The following is a 19,148-nucleotide window of genomic DNA, read 5'->3' as shown; positions in this document are numbered from 1 at the left end:
TGCTGTGAATTGGATTGGCTGCACTAAACACTCCAAGCTCTACATTTGTTTGAGGGACCCTCTTTATTGGGAGTGATAGAATATCTCATTTTCCATGCTGATCCCATCTTATCTGTGGCCTCTATTACTCCTTCTCCACTGGCACATCCGACCCGTGAGGGCTCGGTACAGCACGAATGTTTCTTCACTGGCTATTTGTCAAGCCGAGAAAGAACCAAACCATGAACCTCCGGCCTGACAAGACATCTAAATCTGTCTGCAAGCCGAGCCGAGCCAGAGGCGGGGTTAAGGATGTTCTTCATTACGTTGCATCAGTCAGTACACTCCACAAAGACAAACAACATGAAAAGTACAGCCTTGGGATGCTGAGGAAGTGCATCCTTTTCAAATAAAACAAACAAGGAAATGGAGTTATAAAGTGAAGTGTTTAACCTTCAAATTTCAGTTTTCGTTTGCTCGCTCAGCTACAAAAAGGTAAAAAATAAACATTTTTATTAGTTTATGAAAACGTGTCTATGGCCACCGTTTACTGGGATGAAACGGCAACGGCAAGGAATGAAAAAATAAATTAAGTAATGCAGTGTCAACTTTATGTACTATTTATTCTGGGAATAAACAAAACAATGTTTAACTTGAACTGTTATTTCTGGGATTCTTTGTTTTGTTGTTAATTCACTGGGGTAAAGTAAGTCCTACACAACTTATTCTTTACTCCTGGGATATTTTTCTATTTTAACGTGTTACATATTGTAAGGTCTTGCTGTAAAATAAAGGCACACACACAGGGGCCACAGCTGTCTTCCTACGTTCAGAGCAATATAACGGCGAACACTTAAATTATAAGTGAAAATCTGAACATGAAAATCCCATGTTCACCCCAGCACCAATTAATATTACAAAAAAATGCGAAATATAAAACAATTCTAAAATTATTTACCAAAATATTGCATAACAAAGTCCAGCTGTACCATACTTGCAATTACGGCTCTCGTTACGCTCGCAAAGCTTTTTATTTTTAAGCACCCAAACAAAAAACAACTTTAGAAAAAACAACTCTAGAAAAAAACACAACTATCTTTAGAACGGGATACCTTTGGCAAATCTTATTTTTAAAACCTTATTTTTTTCCTCCTTCAGCAGAACTAATTCAACTTTACTAAGTTGATATAAATCAGTCAAATTTGTGAATTATAAAGAAATTCCTAAATATATTTACAAAATATAGCAATACAAGATACAGCTGTACCGTTCTATTCATTTAACACCATCTGTTTGCACACCTGAGTTAATTAATAACAATAATTAACAACTGTATTTCGTTGTGTTTGACGTCAGTAGCACGGCTCAGCTCTGCAGTGGAAAACCAACCCAGACTTGGCTGTACAGTGGAAAAGAGGTATATGTCAATTGCCAAATCTACTGTCTACTGAGGGCTAGGTAGATATAAACTAGACTCACTTCTCTTGTGATCCAATCAACATTTTAACCCAAACCTGCAGAGGCTGGGCATTTAACTGCAGTGCCAGAAAACCCTTGTTTTCCTATCTTTTATATCCTAGACTTCTTATCTCCACCCTGAGAAATAGTGCAACTCCAACGCACTGAAAGCAGCAGTCTAAATGCAGTTACTACTGAGACACGCAGCCTCTCCCACCAGACCTATTCGTCTATACAAGTTATGTACGGTGTACAGCAGAGTTCTCTAACCCTGGTCCTGACGAGCTCTAAATCCTCAGGTTTTATGTCATCAATGGCTAAGACCTGGAACACCTGTTAAGCCAATAATTGGTGCAATGAAGTAACCAAGAGCTCGGCTGAAACAAAAAATCAGAAGATCCAGTAGCTCTCCTGGACCAGGGTTGGAGACCCCTGGTGTATATTGTATCCATGCACCCACCCTTTGCCTTTGTCTGTTCGGCTTTCTACGATGGTCCCTTCGACCAGCCCTGTGGGATCGGCCTTCAGTTCCAGCACCTCTGCCAGAGTAACTGTAGCCTCTGCCAAAGACTTCAGGTTGTCTCCCTACAACAACAACAAAAAAAATACATGGTTAAAATACACTAAACAGCTATTTTATTTTTACAGCATGTATGACTTAAACATTTTACCTACATCTCATATATTATCACTACAACATTTTGCTGTTAGTCTTTCTGTTTGGCACATGTTTATTGGTAACAAGACCCCAATATAGAGTCCTCTATCAGCTGACAACTCAAGTGTTGGGCTCAGACTACCTTTTATACATTAATACAGTGGTTCTCAATCCCGGTCCACGGTGACCCGTGTCTTCTTGGTTTTCATTCCACTTTACGAGAATATTAAACCACGGAGAAGCCTGCTCACCCCGGGTGTGGATTAAATGTTTACGCCCACCCGTCACTTGATTGGTCAGTGTTGTGACATACCTCCACCCATCCCTCTTTGGCCTCCTTTGAAAAAGGGTCCAATAAATATCAGGGGCAGCCAATGAGGCTTGGCTAAATTAGCATGGAAACGCAGTATGAGGGGGCAGCAGGGCTTTTACCCAGGGTTGAGTGGTGCGTGGAAACAAGGTATAAGTGAACTAGCAGGAAATTTTACTTCAGTCTGGAAAACAAAACAAAAACAACTCCACAGCACAACAATGTGGAACAATGTGAGAATGCTGTTATGCAGATTATAGAAGATTATTATTGATTTATTTTGAAGTCTTGGTTATTACACTTCTAAGCAAGAAGATTCAACCCAAGAGTCTTTCACAAGCAAGAGACCTTTTCATTATTGCCAAAGAAATATAATGACTACAGTGGTTTCTGACAGGTATTTGCTTCCAGCAAAACATCAGCAGTGGTGAACAACAATCATGGCCTCTCTGTCTTAGTACCTTGTATGGAGGTAGTATGTTTGCTTTAAACCGCATTAGAAACTAGACAGGCTATAGTTTTTAAGACCAGTCTCAGAGAAATTGAGAAGTCAGTCATTACTAACTAGTGATTGGTTGCAATCCTTCAGTAAAAAGTGTGGAACCCCTTGTAATTGTTTCCCATGGTCAGTTTTCATGGTATTGCTTTTACCATACTCACCTATGATTTACCAAGCAAGTCTGTGCTTTCACTATGCATTGCTATACATTTACCATTCTACACTGCAGCGAAGGTTTTGAAAAGTATGCAATTATAAACTGATAGTCTGGGTGCTTCAGAATTGGAGTAATATCTTAAACATACAGAATGTAGACCTGCTCGCTCAAGCACCCCACTAAGGCTTCTACACTGAATACTGAAAGACAACAATGGCAATGAGGGGTCCCCCTGCAGGGCTCATTAGCATAGGATGGCTGTCCACTGACCTTTAAAAAGGTCTAAAGGGGTGCTCGGAGAAGGAGCTGCCTGTCACAAAGATCTCAAGGCTTGGGTTTTGTACGATGTGCCTACACAAGTCCTTTGAGCTGCCTTGCACACACTCACCTCTTTGAAAACCATGCTCTTTACGAGTAGCATAACCACAATAACTCTCAAGCAGCATACGAACAATAAGCACGGCGGTGAGCATGATTAACAAAAAAACAAACAAAAAAAACAGCTTTTATATATGTATCTATCAACCATAACTATTAAATTCAATAGTGCTGAATTTAGAAATACTAAAATAAACTTAAATGTATGTATGTATGTAGACAGCCTGAACTGATTACAACATTGAGCAGATTTTTTTCTCCCTACATTTATATAGACATACAGTAGGCATGGCTGGCTGAATAATTCACACTCAATAATTTCTGGTAAAGAATGCTGCAAGCACGTTTTTAATCGCAGTTGGGTCAGCAATTCACTAGCTATAAGCATGGGAGCCTCCACTCGAGCGAGGGGTGTGCTGTATTCTGTGCCTGACCTTGAGAGCTGACACGTGGACAGCCTGCACCTCTCCACCGTACTCCTCACACACCACATCATGGACCAGCAGCTCCTTCTTTACCCTCTCTGGGTCCGCGTCAGGCTTGTCACACTTATTCACAGCCAGGATGATAGGAACTGAGACACAAACCACGACACACAAGAGGCTGGATCAATCACACTGTTTATACAGCTCAGGGGTTGACTGAGCCAATCGGGCTCAGAGCAGAGCGGTCATTACCATGGTAGGTGCCATCAGTAACCTTGAAACACTTAAGGAACAATGGCTTGGTTTTCAACTTTTAAACAGATGCATATGCATAAACAATTGTTCAGTCCTCTGACTGAAATTTAATTAGCACATTTTTATTTAAAGACAAAAGGATTGCTCATTATATAGGAAGTATAGACCAACAGTTTTCCACTGTAAGCCTCAACTCCAACACGATATTTGTATATATAAACTATAATTTTTGACAGGGTAGTACACAAGAGGTGTGTGTTATACAAGTGGTACATGTTATACAAAGATCCTCAGTCATGCATGTTATACATATATAGTCAATTCTTGTTAAAATTAATTTCAAGGGACCAGCAAAATTCAGTCACTCTTATTATCAGAATTCTAAGCCGAATTTATACAGTCTGTTTTTATTGAAGCTGCAGTAAAACTGAAATTCAATTACAGAACAATGAAAAGTATTATACATTATACATTGAAAATATGGTTGTGAACTTTTAAAAAGTATACATTGTAACTTGAAATCTGCATGTCCCACTCTGATCACAGGGATTTTTAAACCACAAAAGTGAGGCATTCTCAACGTCAGGGTATTGAGCAAATCGGAAACACTGACGACTTGCATCCACACCTTTTCTGTATTATTTTATCCAGTTTTTTCAGAACAGCTGACAAAGTGTGTGGGAATGTTGAAATCATTCTTTTTCTTGCACAGTGCTGCATTATCCACCTCTTTCAACACCTCCACTTGTGTCTGCAAGGACTGGGCACATTTTTGCGCAAGCTCTATGCCAACTAGAAATACCTCACAGGATCTGTAGTCCCCAAAGAGCCTTAAAATACGGTACAGAGGCGCTAATGTGAATGCAAGTTAATACATTTCCCAATCTTTTGACACAGGGGAGCAGGAAATTTGACTTTCAAAACATATTTGCATGCATGTATACAGGTGTCCACACTGTTCTTCCCAACAGTGGGTGACATTACCTTTTGCATTTTTGGCATGCTGAATGGATTCTATCGTTTGTTTCATCACCCCGTCGTCTGCAGCTACCACCAGTATGACTATATCAGTTACATGGGCTCCTCGGGCTCTCATTGCTGAAAAGGCTGCATGCCCTGGGGTGTCTAGGAAAGTGATCTTTTCACCAGATGGCAGTTGGACTGTGTTTGTGGGGGTGGGGGGACAGGGGGATACGACACAACAAAAGAGTGATGGTTACAATTATTTTTTTCCCCACTAAAATGTTTATGATTGACTGTACATAAGTTTATCACACTGCAACTCATTAAGGTTATTCAAATCGGTCCTATAGACTGGTGATCTTTAAATACAGGTATAGCTTTGACTTCATTGTGTACCTACATTGCAGTAAGCTATGAAAAGGCACACGTATGGTATCTAAGAAACATTTTTCTCCCCACTCGTACTGTGGAACCCCTCTATAACGAGCACCAGAGGTGAAAAACAAAGTTTTTGACAAAGTGCTGGTCCTAAGAGAGGGAGATCTTTCCATTAGATACCAAATGTTATCTCAAAACTGCACAGTATGTTTTTTGTCGTTTACAAACCAGCAGTTAAATGAAGGTCAGTCTGCAGTGCTTACCGAGGAATGCTCCGATGTGCTGGGTGATACCCCCGGCTTCCATGGCCGCCACCTGGCTCTTTCTTAAACTGTCCAGCAGTGTGGTTTTACCGTGGTCTACATGACCCATTATGGTTACAACAGGAGGACGTGCAACCAGCAGTGTTGGGTCTGCTGGGGGCCTAGAATAAAATAAAACGGATTTCATTGTAATGATGTTAGTAACGGGTCTTTGTACCATCAAACCACCACAGAGTCTATTCATTTTTTACATTTGATCAGCCTTTATTTCAAGAGCCCCTTTTCAGTTTACTGACTCAAAACCTAGCTTATTAGCACATTAACAAACAAAAAGAATTCAGCAAACATCAGGATTTCTACATACGATTTATCAACTCCAAGAAGATCACACTATTTATTATTAAAGATGTAACTATTTCACTTGTAAGTGTGCAAATTAGATCAGGATAAAACCCATTTTGCAATCAAGTTTTTATTTTTTTGCTGGTTTTGATATAATGGGACCTATTTACAAAACTTTAACACCCATGCATACAGTATATAAACATAAAACATGTCCATTGCAATAAACATTTCTACAATGTAAAACATTCATAATTTAAATCAAACATGTATTTGCATGTAGCCTTGCACAGTAAACATTACATTTCTTTTTAATGTGCATAAAATAATTTACAAGTAAAACAAATACATCTTATTAATATTCATACTATAAAACTACAATTACAGTCATTCATAATTCAATTTAAGCTCTTTGTCTTGTAAAACAAAACTGTTCAACTGGATGCCGAGTGGGAGTGTACCTGTTAACTGCATCTTTATTTTCCCTGACTTTTCCCTCAGTCAGTTTTGCCCACTTGTACTTCATTCCTGATTTCTTGACTGCCTCCTTGATCCATACCTCATCTAAGAGGGAGTCTGGTTCCAAGGAGTCAAGATCAATGGTTGTGTGTAGCAGAGCCTCATAAACGTGATCTGGCAGGAAAATTGCACAATCACATTGACTCAATACAGTCACTGCTCCATGAAACAGTTCCACTGCCTTAACCACCAAGAATTCATTGAAACTGCCATTAGATTTATTTTTCACTTGCATTTTTATCTGCATCAGAATTCACCTGGCATGATCTGTGCCTGTAGAATCCTATTTGCTCGCTACTAACTTTGATTCCAAAGAAATAACAATGCTGTGAGCAATATTACTGGCCCCATGTATTAGACAATGATAGCATGAAAATTAATTTTGCCAATGCAACTATATATGGAATATATCACTGATAAACAGAAAGAGGTTAACCCATTAAAGAGTAAGTAGCAGAGTTCTGAAGAATAGCACTACGCGTCCCCACGTGTTGCTACAACTGTTTAAATAACGTACCTGTAATTTTTCTTTTGATTGTTAATATCCTGACAACTTTTTACACTTATAACTTTAAAGTGTTTCAAATGGCCGCTCTAGTGCACTGGGGTTCGAGATCTGTTCTCTAAATCACTGCAGGAAAAGCAAATAAAAAACAAGCAAACATAACAACTGCTCTGGCTTTTCTATTCTGTACCACATCATGGATCGTTACTGCTGTTACCTGTTTGGCAATGTGAGCAATAATCCTTACACTTTGCACTAGAGCGGACATTTATAAAAGAGCTTTGAACAGACTTTAAAGTTATAAGTCTAAGGTACAAGAGACATGTGTCTCACAAATAGCATTATGCTAACTTTATTTTTTACAATGAGCTGCAAAGTTTACTGACAGGTTGGATGGCCTCATCCAAATTGTCAGTTTCCTCCTGATACTTGAGTCCCTCTCAAATGTATTTTAAGAAGAAACTGTTTGAACAACAAGAAGGCTGTCTTGTGTACCTTGGTAACACAGCTTTCGTACTGCCATTTTACTGCTACAAAAAGGGGGCTGAATGTGAAGCCAAAAAATAGGAATGCTCTTAAAACAATCGTGAGCAACAGAGGACATTCTGAACACAGTGCTACTCACAATTCAAAATTCAAAACATACCAACATCTTTGTTCATTGCTTGAGCAAGTTCGGCAACAGACATACGCTGCTTAATTTCCACTTCTTGCTTTTCTTGTTTTGCTTTTGGTTTTGGAATCTTTGTCTTTCCAGAGCCTTTTCCCTATAAAACAAAAGAGGAAGTTGCATTGACTTTATCAGAAAACCATACTGGGATGCTGCTTCTTTGTCCCATTGTGATACGAAACACTACACCCCATTACACAGTCAAATACCCACTTACACCCACTTAACTTAATAACCGCCCCCACCCAGCACAATACATAGCCAATACCATGAACGCCTATGCTGTCTATATAAGGATAAAAAGCAAATGTTTAAAGTGGCGACACCTACCAGCTTTGTGGAAAACAGTCTGGTCTGGCTAATGGAGACCATGATTAATGTTTCATTGCACCACTTTGGGGTGTTGAGGAACCTAGATGGTTTACTGCAATAAGCAGGTGATCTCAGTGTTGAGTGCCGTGTTCTGTGGACTTCCTTATAGCACAGGGCACAGAGCTGTCTGCAGGCAGTGTTGTAACGCAGCAGGTTCTCCAGGACAAGTTTCCCACTCATACTGACTATAAATAAATAAATAAAATAAATAATTTTAAAACACTTCAAAATAATAGCCCCCCCCCCCCCCCCTTGCATTTGTAGCTAATCAAATCCTAGATATGTTCAAAGCATACACTACCTTGCATTAAATGTCTAAAATACAATATGGTTTCTGAATGAAAATGTAGCTCAGTATTGCAGAAATAAAGCAGGTTTCACTTCAGATCATAAATTAATTGTTTAATTCCGCTGCAGGCTATTGATTGTAGGGTTGTTTAATGGTGTAGTGTTATTTTCAGGTACACGGGTAAAAAGTGGTACACAGCCCACTGCGCTTGCTCGCGCATGCCTAAAAAACTTTCTCTAAGAAAGCAGGGAAGTGCCCATTCAAATCTGGTACTTTATGCTGTTTTAGGTCTTTTACAGCTTTTTAAATTGCTTTTATCATATTTTTCCACCATTAACAGAATAGTATGCCGATATTTATCATATGCAATACACTGGGTCTTGTAAATTTTTTCACTTTTGCAACTTTGTCTTGTTCGTCGTTAATTGTTTTTTTGTTTTTTTTATATAGAAAATGATTGTCTCTTTCCAGTTTAGGTTTGAAAAAAATGTATAATTAATGGTAAATGTACCTGTTTGACAATAGTAAAACACATCACCTCGCAGTTGATTGCACCTGTACCAAAATCTCACTGCATACCACTTTCTAATTACAAGGGTCAAGTTTTGGTAGGTGTACCACATTGTGACAATGTACTACTTTGTAACACTACACCGGTTTTGAAAGCAGTATATACAGAACTGCTATTTAAAAAAAAATGAATTTAATGTCGTGCGAGCTTAGCCTGACAACACATGATGATTGTTTGTGCCTCGTTTTCCTGTATTTCGAATCGAATGACATGTCCATAACATTTGACTCGTGTCACTATTCCGTTATCAGTACTGTAACGTACAAATTTGATATTAGACAGTTACAAATATTTTTAATTAAGTAAGCATTCTACACCAAACCAAAGTGTACTGACCAACACTATGAACATACACAACTATAATAGGGGGGTTGCTTTATTAAACATGGTGTGATACACGATAATATTTACCTGTTTTCTACCGTTGCGTCACCTGCTAAATTTAATTGTAATTGTTTACATTGTTATTTTTGCAAAACTAACATTATTTGCTGTGTTCTGAATCCCCGGTCACTGAAGTCATTCCTGTTCCTCTGTGCGCGTCGCCATGACACTTACCCCACAATGCACTGCTATCCAGAGGCGGTGCCTTCAGTTCAGAGGGTCCATGTTTCATATGCAAAGGGTGTATTCAGTTACTGCTGAAAGGGAAATACTGTATTATGATTTGAATAATTCACACAAACAGTCCGTTGTTGACTAAAGCTCTCTTCCAAATTGCAACAGGAAGATTCAACTTTTATGCATTACAGAGTCAATGTCAGGCATGGATTGTCATGATGGACTCATTAGACACAATTGTACCTTCGCAGATTCCCAAGCTGCAATTATTTAAACTGCATTGAAGCAGTACCCATTGCTCTGGCACACGTCTGTTTGCAGTTTTTTTTTTTTTTTCTACTACCATTCGTTTTAACAATACACTCTCTTGTTGTTTGTACTTTCACTCTACAGCATGGAAAATATTTGTAAAAATAATTTTGTAAATATCAACGTAGAACAAATAACATTGCATATTGAATTCATGTAATTTATGGATGATAAAAAAAGGCTCTGTTACGGTCCCATTTAAACGAGTACAGACGAACTGCAAGAAATTATACTTTTACCCGGCAGTGAATGATAGGAGCGTGACCTGGCTCAGCTGCTTGGTTGGAATCAGGAATCAGGAACTAGGGACGGCCGGTTGGCGAGGAGTCTGCAGAACTGACGAGATTTTACACCATGACTTCGGCAGAATTACGAAAACAACTGGAGGAGTACTTAAAAAATAGTAATATTGAAACTGTCTGCGTGGACCACCCAGAGGTAACTTTTGTTTTAAAACAAAACAAAATTAGCAATTGATTTACTGTATGTATTGCTGTGTCTGTTTGCTACCGTTTTGTTGCATGAAGCCCTCTTTATTTAGTTTTAATTAGTATTTACGTTTCAACAGAATAACATGGTATGCCTAACAGTATTTAATCAAAGCACTGAACAACAATATAGTCGAACTTTATTTTGTTAAGGTAGTTCTACTGCAGAGGAGACCTAACCAAAACCACTAGTGACACGTGTCAATTCCAATCCAAGTACATACACACAAATAAGAGGGCACAACAACGTAGCTTAGAATTACAGGGTTCTTGCGTGTTAGCTGCCCGGGGGCTGCGTTTTTCTCTGAAGTTGTAGCTCTGGGGCGGCTGCATGGTGAATCCACAGTGTGTAAAGAAGCGGAAGGCTGAAGGCACACGCTTCGGAGGACAGCATGTGTTCATCTTCGCCGCTCCCGAGTCAACGCAGGGGTGGCAGCGGTGAGCAGAGACCAAATAATAATTGGCCATTTCAAATTGGGAGAAAATAAAAAATAATTGGCAACGACCAAATTAAAAAAAAAAAAAAAAAAAAAAACACGATGCTTTTGGTACTTAGAGCCCTGTAATTCCAAACTCATGTGATCTTGTGAAATTTTGGACGAAAATGAGGGCAAAGCTTCATGTCTCTTTCAGGACAGATTCAGGTTTAAAGTTGGGTCAAATAAAACTACTGTTTAATGTAATTTATAAAAACTATAGTTGGACAGATCACTATAATAATAAATTATTATACTTTTTTTTTTATGTAAAGGTATTTACAGTGGAAGAAATGATGCCCCATGTTCAGCACCTAAGCGGAGCCATCAGCAAAAATCTTTTCCTCAAAGACAAAAAGAAGAAGGGTCTATGGCTGGTGACAGCACGTCACGACAGGCAAGTGAACCTCAGCGATCTTGCAAAGAAGCTGGGAGTAGGGAGTGGTAACCTCAGATTTGCTGAAGAAGCAGCCATGCTGGAGAAGCTCAGAGTGGGCCAGGGGTGTGCAACACCACTCGCTCTGTTCTTTGACAAACAAGGAGATGTCAAATTTGTCCTGGACAGTGATTTGGTGAATGGGGGACATGAAAGGGTATATTTTCACCCCATGACTAATTCAGCAACTATGGGACTAAAACCTGAGGACTTCCTGACATTCTTAAAGGAAACTGGACACGAACCTATTCTGCACAATTTTGATTAGAAATTTTATGAAAGCTCAACTTGTACCATAAGTATTGGTAAAGAAAAAAGTTTAACCAGATTCAACAATGTGTGGCAAGTCATGCAAACCATTCTAAACTCAAACCATTCATATCAAACACTGCTTTATTTTTTTTTATATATATAGTAAACCAGTTCTTCTGACATGTCAAGTATTTTTAACAGCCTTACTTAAGGAATACTTACCTACAAAAGTGCATATGTGTTATTTTGAGGTAGAAGTTTTTTTTATTTTTAAAATGCAGTTTCCAAAGTTTCTGCTGTTTGTTGAGCCTAAATAACTATTTAACTTTACCCAATGTACTCTGCAACGACTAAACACACTTCTATTCAACACAAACTTAAGTTTTCACATCTTCAGCATCCATTTATATAAAGTGGGTAGAGAGGGCTTCTACTGTATTACGTGTTTTCCAACTTGGTGCAATTGAACACACATCTTGATGTTGCCAGCCTGTGGGATTTCAGAACATGTATTTCAAAACATTAACTGGGGTTAGCAGCAACACTTAAAGGTGAGAAGAAATACAGATCAACCCCAAACATGTTCAATCTCTCTTCATGATAATCAATGTCTTCAAATGTCGTGGGGTTAAGTCCCTGAATGGACTTTGTCCTTAACATAGGAAATAAATAATAGTATGGGTGGATCATGAATAATCTTTTGGTGGGATGGTCTTCCTTTATGATTTAAAGAGTGGACCCTCCAGGAGAAAGGGCGATCAGACCCTGATCTAATTAGTTCATTATTCATACAAGTCTGAAGTCCTAGAGAGGGTACTAACAAACAAACAAAACTTTTTTGTGAAAAAAATATGTATCAGATTAGATTGGATGTTACCTCTTTCTATAAAGCATGGGGATTTAGATTTCTGCTTTGAAATAATATTTACACTTTTAAATACCATAGTTGCAAAGTGGGTTTAAATGCTTAGTGTCAGGAGACTGACTGGACATATCCACTGATCCAGGCTTTTCTCATTCGTGTATTATCAGTCCTGTACAGATTTTATTTCTGTCCAGCATCCCTGTAAAATGGATGTGTTCCCAGTCTTGGTTGTTAAAGGTGGAACCACAATTCATTAAATTGTTTTGGATTAAAGGCCTATTTGTGAACATGTAAGAGGTTCTCATCTGGGCTGTGATAAATAACTGTAAGTTTTGGTTCCAGCTTGTGTTATCCATGAGGGCATGCCATTCTCACTTTTCTACAGCTGTAACTGTCACCTCAACTTTCAAAACTAAAAATACATTATGTTCCACAGGAATAATAAAGTGAAGTTTGATACCACAAAGTGCTGTTGTGTTGTATGCGCTCTTGAGTAAAAATACAAGTCAAGAAAACAAATGGATGTCTATTGAGGTTAGTCCACTATGTGTTAACCAGGCACCATGAACATGAGGTGTGTAAGCTGCTATAAGTATGACATGTAATGCATTCACAAACATCTTACAAGCAATGGTCATTACCAACATCAAATGCCTTTATGTAAAAGTGGAAAAGGAAATTAACTATACATAATCAGTCACTAAAAGTGAAATGGTTATCCAGATCACGGGAATACCACTGATTCTATCAGGAAATTCTGTTTACATAAGATTCTTTCCAGATTTCCAAACACTCCATCACATACAACCTTTGCAGCATGAAGTAAAGCATTGATAAAGTCATTTCTTTTTTTATTATTGTGTTATTTTGGTATGTCTTGCAAAAAGTATGATATGATTCATAGCAGTTTTGTCCTATTTTTTTTTAGAGACATCTTGATTGCTTCATGCCGATTGTGATAAACTCATAAGGTAGTGCCCCCATGTCAATAAGTTTGTGTAGGTAACGCAGGTTCCACAACATTGCTAGTGTCTACATGCTTCTCATTCACAAGAAAGCTAATAATAAACTGTTAAACAGTCTGGCTATTTAAAAGCCAATGATATACACAAAATATGACTGATTCTTCAGGGTCCATGTAAAGTTTAAAATGCTTTCTTCCCCAGGAGTTGAGCTTGGCACCGTTATAGAATATTGGTCCTTAAAATGTGCATTACTGTTTTTTTGAAATCCAGGTAGCAGTGCAACTTGTCTTAAAAGTTCTTCAGTCCAAAAAAATGCATCTCATTACTTTAATGGAGTCCAACATTGCTCCTTGATTCAAGGAAAGTTATGGCGTCTCTAACATTTTCTACTGGCGAAAGGTTCTTAAAAGGTTTGTTAGCTTTACGCAAGTGACAATGCTCAGCAGACCAGAACTAAAGGCTTCAAAATGACAGCTTGAAGGCCACTTTTCTCTCTAAGTAAAAGGCAGACAGAAAAAGAGTGTTAAGAAAAAGGCAAGTTCAAGTAAAAGCAGAAAACACACCAAACAGATCATCAAGAACTTAAAAATCATGCATTGAAAGGCAAGGACTGAAAAAGACAGTAGTGGGTACAAGCAATTTCACATCTTATTCATGCAATATTACATGAATGGAATACTGAATGTAATCATAAAACGTCTTAATGAAACTTGGCAGTTATTCAATAATTAAATTATTGCCATTTTTATTAAAAATATTTTCTTTTTTAATTACAAAAAAGAATTGGTGAAAATGGAAGCAAATTATATAATTAATACATTTACTTAGAAATTAACCAAAAATAACATGAAAGTGTTGTGGTGTTTAATGCACTGCATTTGTCAAGATAATGTACATTTGTGCACTAAGCAGAAATGTAAGTCTCCTGCCCAGGCATGCAGATGAAGATGCAGTAATGCGGTTTGGCATTACTTGAATATATGCAAAACAAACAATTCAAAAGCAAGCAGATATGCACTTATTTGTTATAACGCACAATTACAGAATATATGCAATGTTGTTAGTTTGTTAAATAGGATTTTCTGCATTTATACTTTGGGCAGGACACTCACCACTTAGCCCACTTTGTCGGTGGTAGGTGGCTATGTTTAGGAGCTATGTTGCTCCCCAGTTCTGCTTTTTGATTTTCTGTGCTCTTGTAAAATTTTCACATCTGCAGAAGAAAGGCATTTCATATTATTTCTGAATACAATGAGATTGATATTAATCTGCACCATACATAATCAATACAGTAATAGACAAATTACTGCACAATTACATAACTTGTGCTCTGTTGTAACTTACATAAGTTATGTTGTTCAGTTACTGGCATGTTTTTCTAACTGTAAATACTATCATGTACCTAAATGCAAGGAAACTTCCAAAGCCAAGTTTGCACAGAAAATAGCAACATAAAATTTGTTTTATGCATATCAACATACATTTTTAACATACAACATTCAATGCTACTGATTTTTCATATCACAGTGCATGTTGTTCCCACACATAAACTGATTTGATCTAAAGAATCAAAACAGTAACTCAGAATTTACATAAAAAAGACAAAAGTTATATATTCATGCAGAAAATAAAACATGCAAAACAGTGTCACACATCTACATATCTTCACACAATTAAGACTTTCAGTAATACATCCACTGCATATCAGAATATGTGTGTTTTCATATAGATTTAGCACATACTATTACTTTTAATAGGGAAATACTAAATTAAAAATATATCTGAATGCTATTATGAAGTATAAATCATCTGTCAAGTTTCAAAGGTTTTTGGTTTTAGATGAATAAAACTTGGAAAATCTGGTTAGTTACATGTTTGCTGTCTTTTATATTTCTTTTACTTCTTATAAACTAAAGATTATCTGAAACTGAACTACATCATTTATGTAACCTATGTACCAGTAATGTTAAACTATAAACACTGCTTTTCTATTTAGATAAAAACCACACAGTACATGTATCTTTACTGTTTATTTTAGTCATTATTTGTGGGATCAGATAGTATAAGGCATTTGGTGAAGCTTTGGATTCATTTACAGATTTACATTTTTTGACTTAGACCAAAGCTTGAAATAGAAAATGGCTTTGTGCATATGTTATGTGGATTATATTAACAATACCTGTTACTTAGTTTCTTATATGCAACCTTAACATTTTCAACTTTTCTATTATGTAAGTAATTAGACTTTAAAAGTGATTTGTCACTTGTCTATCGTTCAGCATTTTATAGATCTTTAAACATATCCCTCAAAAATGTTTTACAAGTCATAAATATATATATATTTTTTACATATAAGCAGTTTATGGTTTAAAAAATTGTAATTTTAAACCTTTAGTATGAAAGTGTCTACTGCACATGCATTGGTAACCCCAAAGTCCTGTGTTTAATAAGCATAATCTATGGAGCTATATTAGCTGATACTGTATATTGCAAAACAAACATCCAAAAAACTTTTGACAATAGTGCAAAAAGTAATACGAATATTAACAATTACAAGTCTTGAAAATCATTTAGAAAGCATGCAATGTGGTGAGCAATACCTTGAGTATAAGCCTACATAACGATATTTTGCTTTAACATGTACGGCTATATAAAGTTCAAGGTGTCTACAATTTCCTGTAAATACACATTGTGTGGTTCAAACACAGCCATACTCATACCACAGGGACTGGTTGTCTTCAGAAGTTAATGACGGTGACCCAGACTCATTGTTAATGTTGACATGTTCTGCATTAGTAGGCTCACCAGTGGGGAGGGTATTCTCAAGGCTAGAATCATGTACACTATACTCGTTCAGCACTGCTTTAACAGGTGACACAAAAGTTATGTCAGTAGGCCTTGGAGTGGCCCTTAGCGGCAGACCACTTATGTTACTAACTAAGGATGTGTTTAAAGATAAGAATGGCTGACTTGCACTGGTAGTGATGAAGGAAGCTACGCTGTCACTGTGTGGCTCTACAGAGTCAATGAACACAGAATCAACTGTGAAAGTTGAACCTATGAATGATTTAGAACTTGATGCTTTTTGACCTCTATTCCCTGTATATGCTCCTTCAATAACTGGAGAATGACCACGACCAAGGGAAGTGGATTGGCTGCATTTCTGCAGAATTGGCTCTGAAGGGTTTTGGTAAGGTACATGATGAGGGAACTGGAGATGGCGGTCTAAGTGGTACTCACTGGTTGCTTGTTGGTTGCTTCTATTAGTAGCCTTAGTTGGGGAAGGATCAACAGATACTGGTTTTCTAGTGTCTTTGGACATAAAGTCATGAATGCTTGTCCTCCTGGTGGAGCCTTCAGCCGTCGAGATCACACTGCTGGCACGGGGTAAGGTAGAAAAGATGCTGCAATCTCTCTGTGTCAGTTGCGGCTTCACAGTGTCTAACTTTTCAGCAAGAGATGTGACTTTTCCCTGAGCGCTTAATGTAGGTCTAACAGCTGTACTTTTAATACGTGTGCTTTCTGCCTTTCTAAGGCTAGGTCTGACTGTCTGTCCAGGTTTGGGAGGCCTGCCACCTGTGAAATCCACCGTGGTTCTGTCGCTTGATGATCTCAAAATTCCGCGGCTGCTACAGGAGTTCCTGGGTGCCTTCACTGTTCCTGCTGGTTCTGAAGAATCACTGACCTGCCTCATGGTCTCATCCACAAGGTTCTCCTGGCTACCAGACTGGATTTGTAAGACAAAGCGATATGGAAAGTTAAGATGAAACAGTGCTTTAAAGGTCACGCACTTGTTTTAATTCAAATGAAATGACACATAGTCGATAACTTTAATGCAACATTGTTTTTAAAGCCCTGATTGTTGACTTCATATTTTTGACATGTCCCTCTTTTCTCAAGGAACAAAAATATATATGATGCAGGACACCTGGTGATGTCATTTTTGTCCACAAATAACCAAATGTATTGCTAAATTTCGTAATTATATTAACACATGTAACACAATTATTATTATGACAGCTACTGCACTACTACAGTACAAATAATATCTTATAGTTTACTGTAAATAATTTTAAAACATGCCCCTCTAAGTGATGATTTAACTTCCTAAAAGCACATAAAATCACATTTAACCGATGTAAAACAAAATGCAGCTAAATCTACGAATCGCATCATTCAAGTACCACATATGTGATAAAATACTGCTTTAAAAAAAAAAAAAGACAGCATAAATACAGTATAATCGTAAATCTCGAATAACTACTCACTTCTAAATCTTTTGTAGTCATTTTTGTATTACTTTAGTATAAATACATGTTAATTTGGATTCATATGTTGTTTTTTTTCTGCCTTTATGTTAACGAAAAGACACACATTTGTCCGTTTTCCCATTGGAAATAGTGATATTTTGAAATATCACTGTCCTGGTCACAAAAGCAAAGTTTGTGGGGAATAATAGCCATTTTCTATACTTTTTTTTAAATTGCATAAGCAATTAGGAAATAACACTTACTACCCAGGAACAAAAAAAATAATAATAATGTTACACAGTGTTATCATAGGGTTAAAGTACACAAATCCAAAATATTGTATTGTCTGACCCTGGACGCTTATTTATTATGATGCACTAAAACAAAGTAAATCAATACTGGTAAAAACAAGGAAAGAATGTTTTTATTTTTGGCAAAAACATTTTAACTACAGCTTACATTTATTGGTGAATGCACGTTGCTCTCTTCCAAAAACTGTTGCAAAGAGACAACCTCACTTCCAGGGGAAGCAGATTTTCTTTTCTGCTGAGATGGAACGTCCAATGTTTTCTGAACGAGTAGAGGACTCTGTTTTGAAGATCTCTGAGAAAGCTGACCAGTCTGCTGGACAGGACTGCTGCTGCTTGACCACACTTCATTATCAAGGCTCAGACTAAATTCACAGCTGCTTTGACTATGGGGACTGCTGTGGCCGCCATTTAGTGCACTTGCTGCAAGGTAAACAGTAAAAAAATTAAGCTGATAAAACCAAATGTTGTAAGTAATTTTTTTTTCCAATTTAATGCAACAGAAAATAAAAATAATTAATATACCTATATAAAGAGAGAAAATAAGGGCCATGCATGTTAGATCAAACAGGACAGTGTCCAATTGTAAAACACGTACTTTTATAACAAAAATGTTTTTTTTTTTTTTTTAACAGTGATACAACTTTGAAACTTTTAAACAAATCTTGGTCAGATGTCCTCAGACGGCTTTGGATGGCCTAGTATAACATTTTAGCCAGAGATTGGTGGTGGCAGACAGGGACTCATTAGTAATTATGACTGGTTGCTTTGGCCTGGTATCAAAACGGGTAGGCAGGCAGCCATCTGGATGAAATAATAATACAAATGGTAGAAAAATCAGACCATTTGAGATTGACACTGAGCTGAATACACTGATTAATACAACTCTCCTCATGAAGCCAGAGCCCCATTACTACACAAAGAAGTGCTCCTGGGAACAATAGCACACACACTTTGTGCCACAGAGGCCATTTAGATTTTTAAGACAGACCTACCACTATTTAGATAACACCATATACCGTACATGAAGTCAAAACTGGAATGATTAGAATATATTTATTTCTTTAGAAAACATTAGTGGTATAAAATGGGATTAAATGTATACTACTGCTTTGAAAAACAAATTAATTAATTTTATTCAGTGGCAAAATGAATATGGGTAATTCAAAAAGAGTTAAGTACATACTCAGAAATATCTTGTCGCCACCTAATTTATTGAATGATATAGTATGCTGACATGGTGGAGC

At 37.3% G+C, this 19,148-nt stretch overlaps 3 protein-coding genes across 8 annotated transcripts in view; 1 reads left to right on the top strand and 2 right to left on the bottom strand.

Moving 5' to 3' along the window:
- mtif2 (mitochondrial translational initiation factor 2) overlaps window positions 1-9,733 on the bottom strand; it is a 17,238-nt gene extending 7,505 nt beyond the window's left edge. The window contains exons 1-8 of one of the 3 annotated variants that reach the window (XM_041253044.1): window positions 9,550-9,733; window positions 8,090-8,316; window positions 7,736-7,856; window positions 6,527-6,698; window positions 5,724-5,884; window positions 5,104-5,280; window positions 3,874-4,013; window positions 1,898-2,022 (exon numbers count right to left, since the gene is read on the bottom strand). In XM_041253044.1, coding sequence (XP_041108978.1) covers window positions 1,898-2,022; window positions 3,874-4,013; window positions 5,104-5,280; window positions 5,724-5,884; window positions 6,527-6,698; window positions 7,736-7,856; window positions 8,090-8,316; window positions 9,550-9,607 — 1,181 coding nt within the window. In that variant the 5' untranslated portion in view covers window positions 9,608-9,733. Of the gene's footprint in view, window positions 1-1,897; window positions 2,023-3,873; window positions 4,014-5,103; window positions 5,281-5,723; window positions 5,885-6,526; window positions 6,699-7,735; window positions 7,857-8,089; window positions 8,317-9,402 lie in introns of all 3 variants that reach the window. The other 2 variants (XM_041253046.1, XM_041253045.1) reach the window with 2 other exon arrangements.
- A 145-nt stretch (window positions 9,734-9,878) lies between these two features.
- LOC121317284 (prolyl-tRNA synthetase associated domain-containing protein 1-like) lies at window positions 9,879-11,815 on the top strand. Its single transcript, XM_041253048.1, has 2 exons — window positions 9,879-10,299; window positions 11,101-11,815. The coding sequence occupies exons 1-2, from the start codon at window positions 10,216-10,218 to the stop codon at window positions 11,527-11,529; spliced, it is 513 nt and encodes a 170-aa protein (XP_041108982.1). The 5' UTR covers window positions 9,879-10,215; the 3' UTR covers window positions 11,530-11,815.
- A 1,087-nt stretch (window positions 11,816-12,902) lies between these two features.
- Window positions 12,903-19,148, bottom strand: part of LOC121317281 (girdin-like) — a 71,823-nt gene continuing 65,577 nt past the window's right edge. For 3 of the 4 annotated variants that reach the window (XM_041253040.1, XM_041253041.1, XM_041253042.1), the window contains 2 exons: window positions 18,053-18,324; window positions 14,155-17,070 (listed from right to left, as the gene is read on the bottom strand). In XM_041253040.1, the coding sequence (XP_041108974.1) occupies window positions 16,042-17,070; window positions 18,053-18,324 (1,301 nt within the window). In that variant the 3' untranslated portion in view covers window positions 14,155-16,041. Of the gene's footprint in view, window positions 13,838-14,154; window positions 17,071-18,052; window positions 18,325-19,148 lie in introns of those variants that run through there. The other variant, XM_041253043.1, reaches the window with a different exon arrangement.

Source organism: Polyodon spathula, chromosome 6 (genome assembly GCF_017654505.1).
Source record: "Polyodon spathula isolate WHYD16114869_AA chromosome 6, ASM1765450v1, whole genome shotgun sequence".
Taxonomy (NCBI): Eukaryota; Metazoa; Chordata; class Actinopteri; order Acipenseriformes; family Polyodontidae; genus Polyodon; species Polyodon spathula.
The sequence above is the reverse complement of the archived record's forward strand: the minus strand, read 5'-3'. Positions and strand labels throughout refer to the sequence as shown.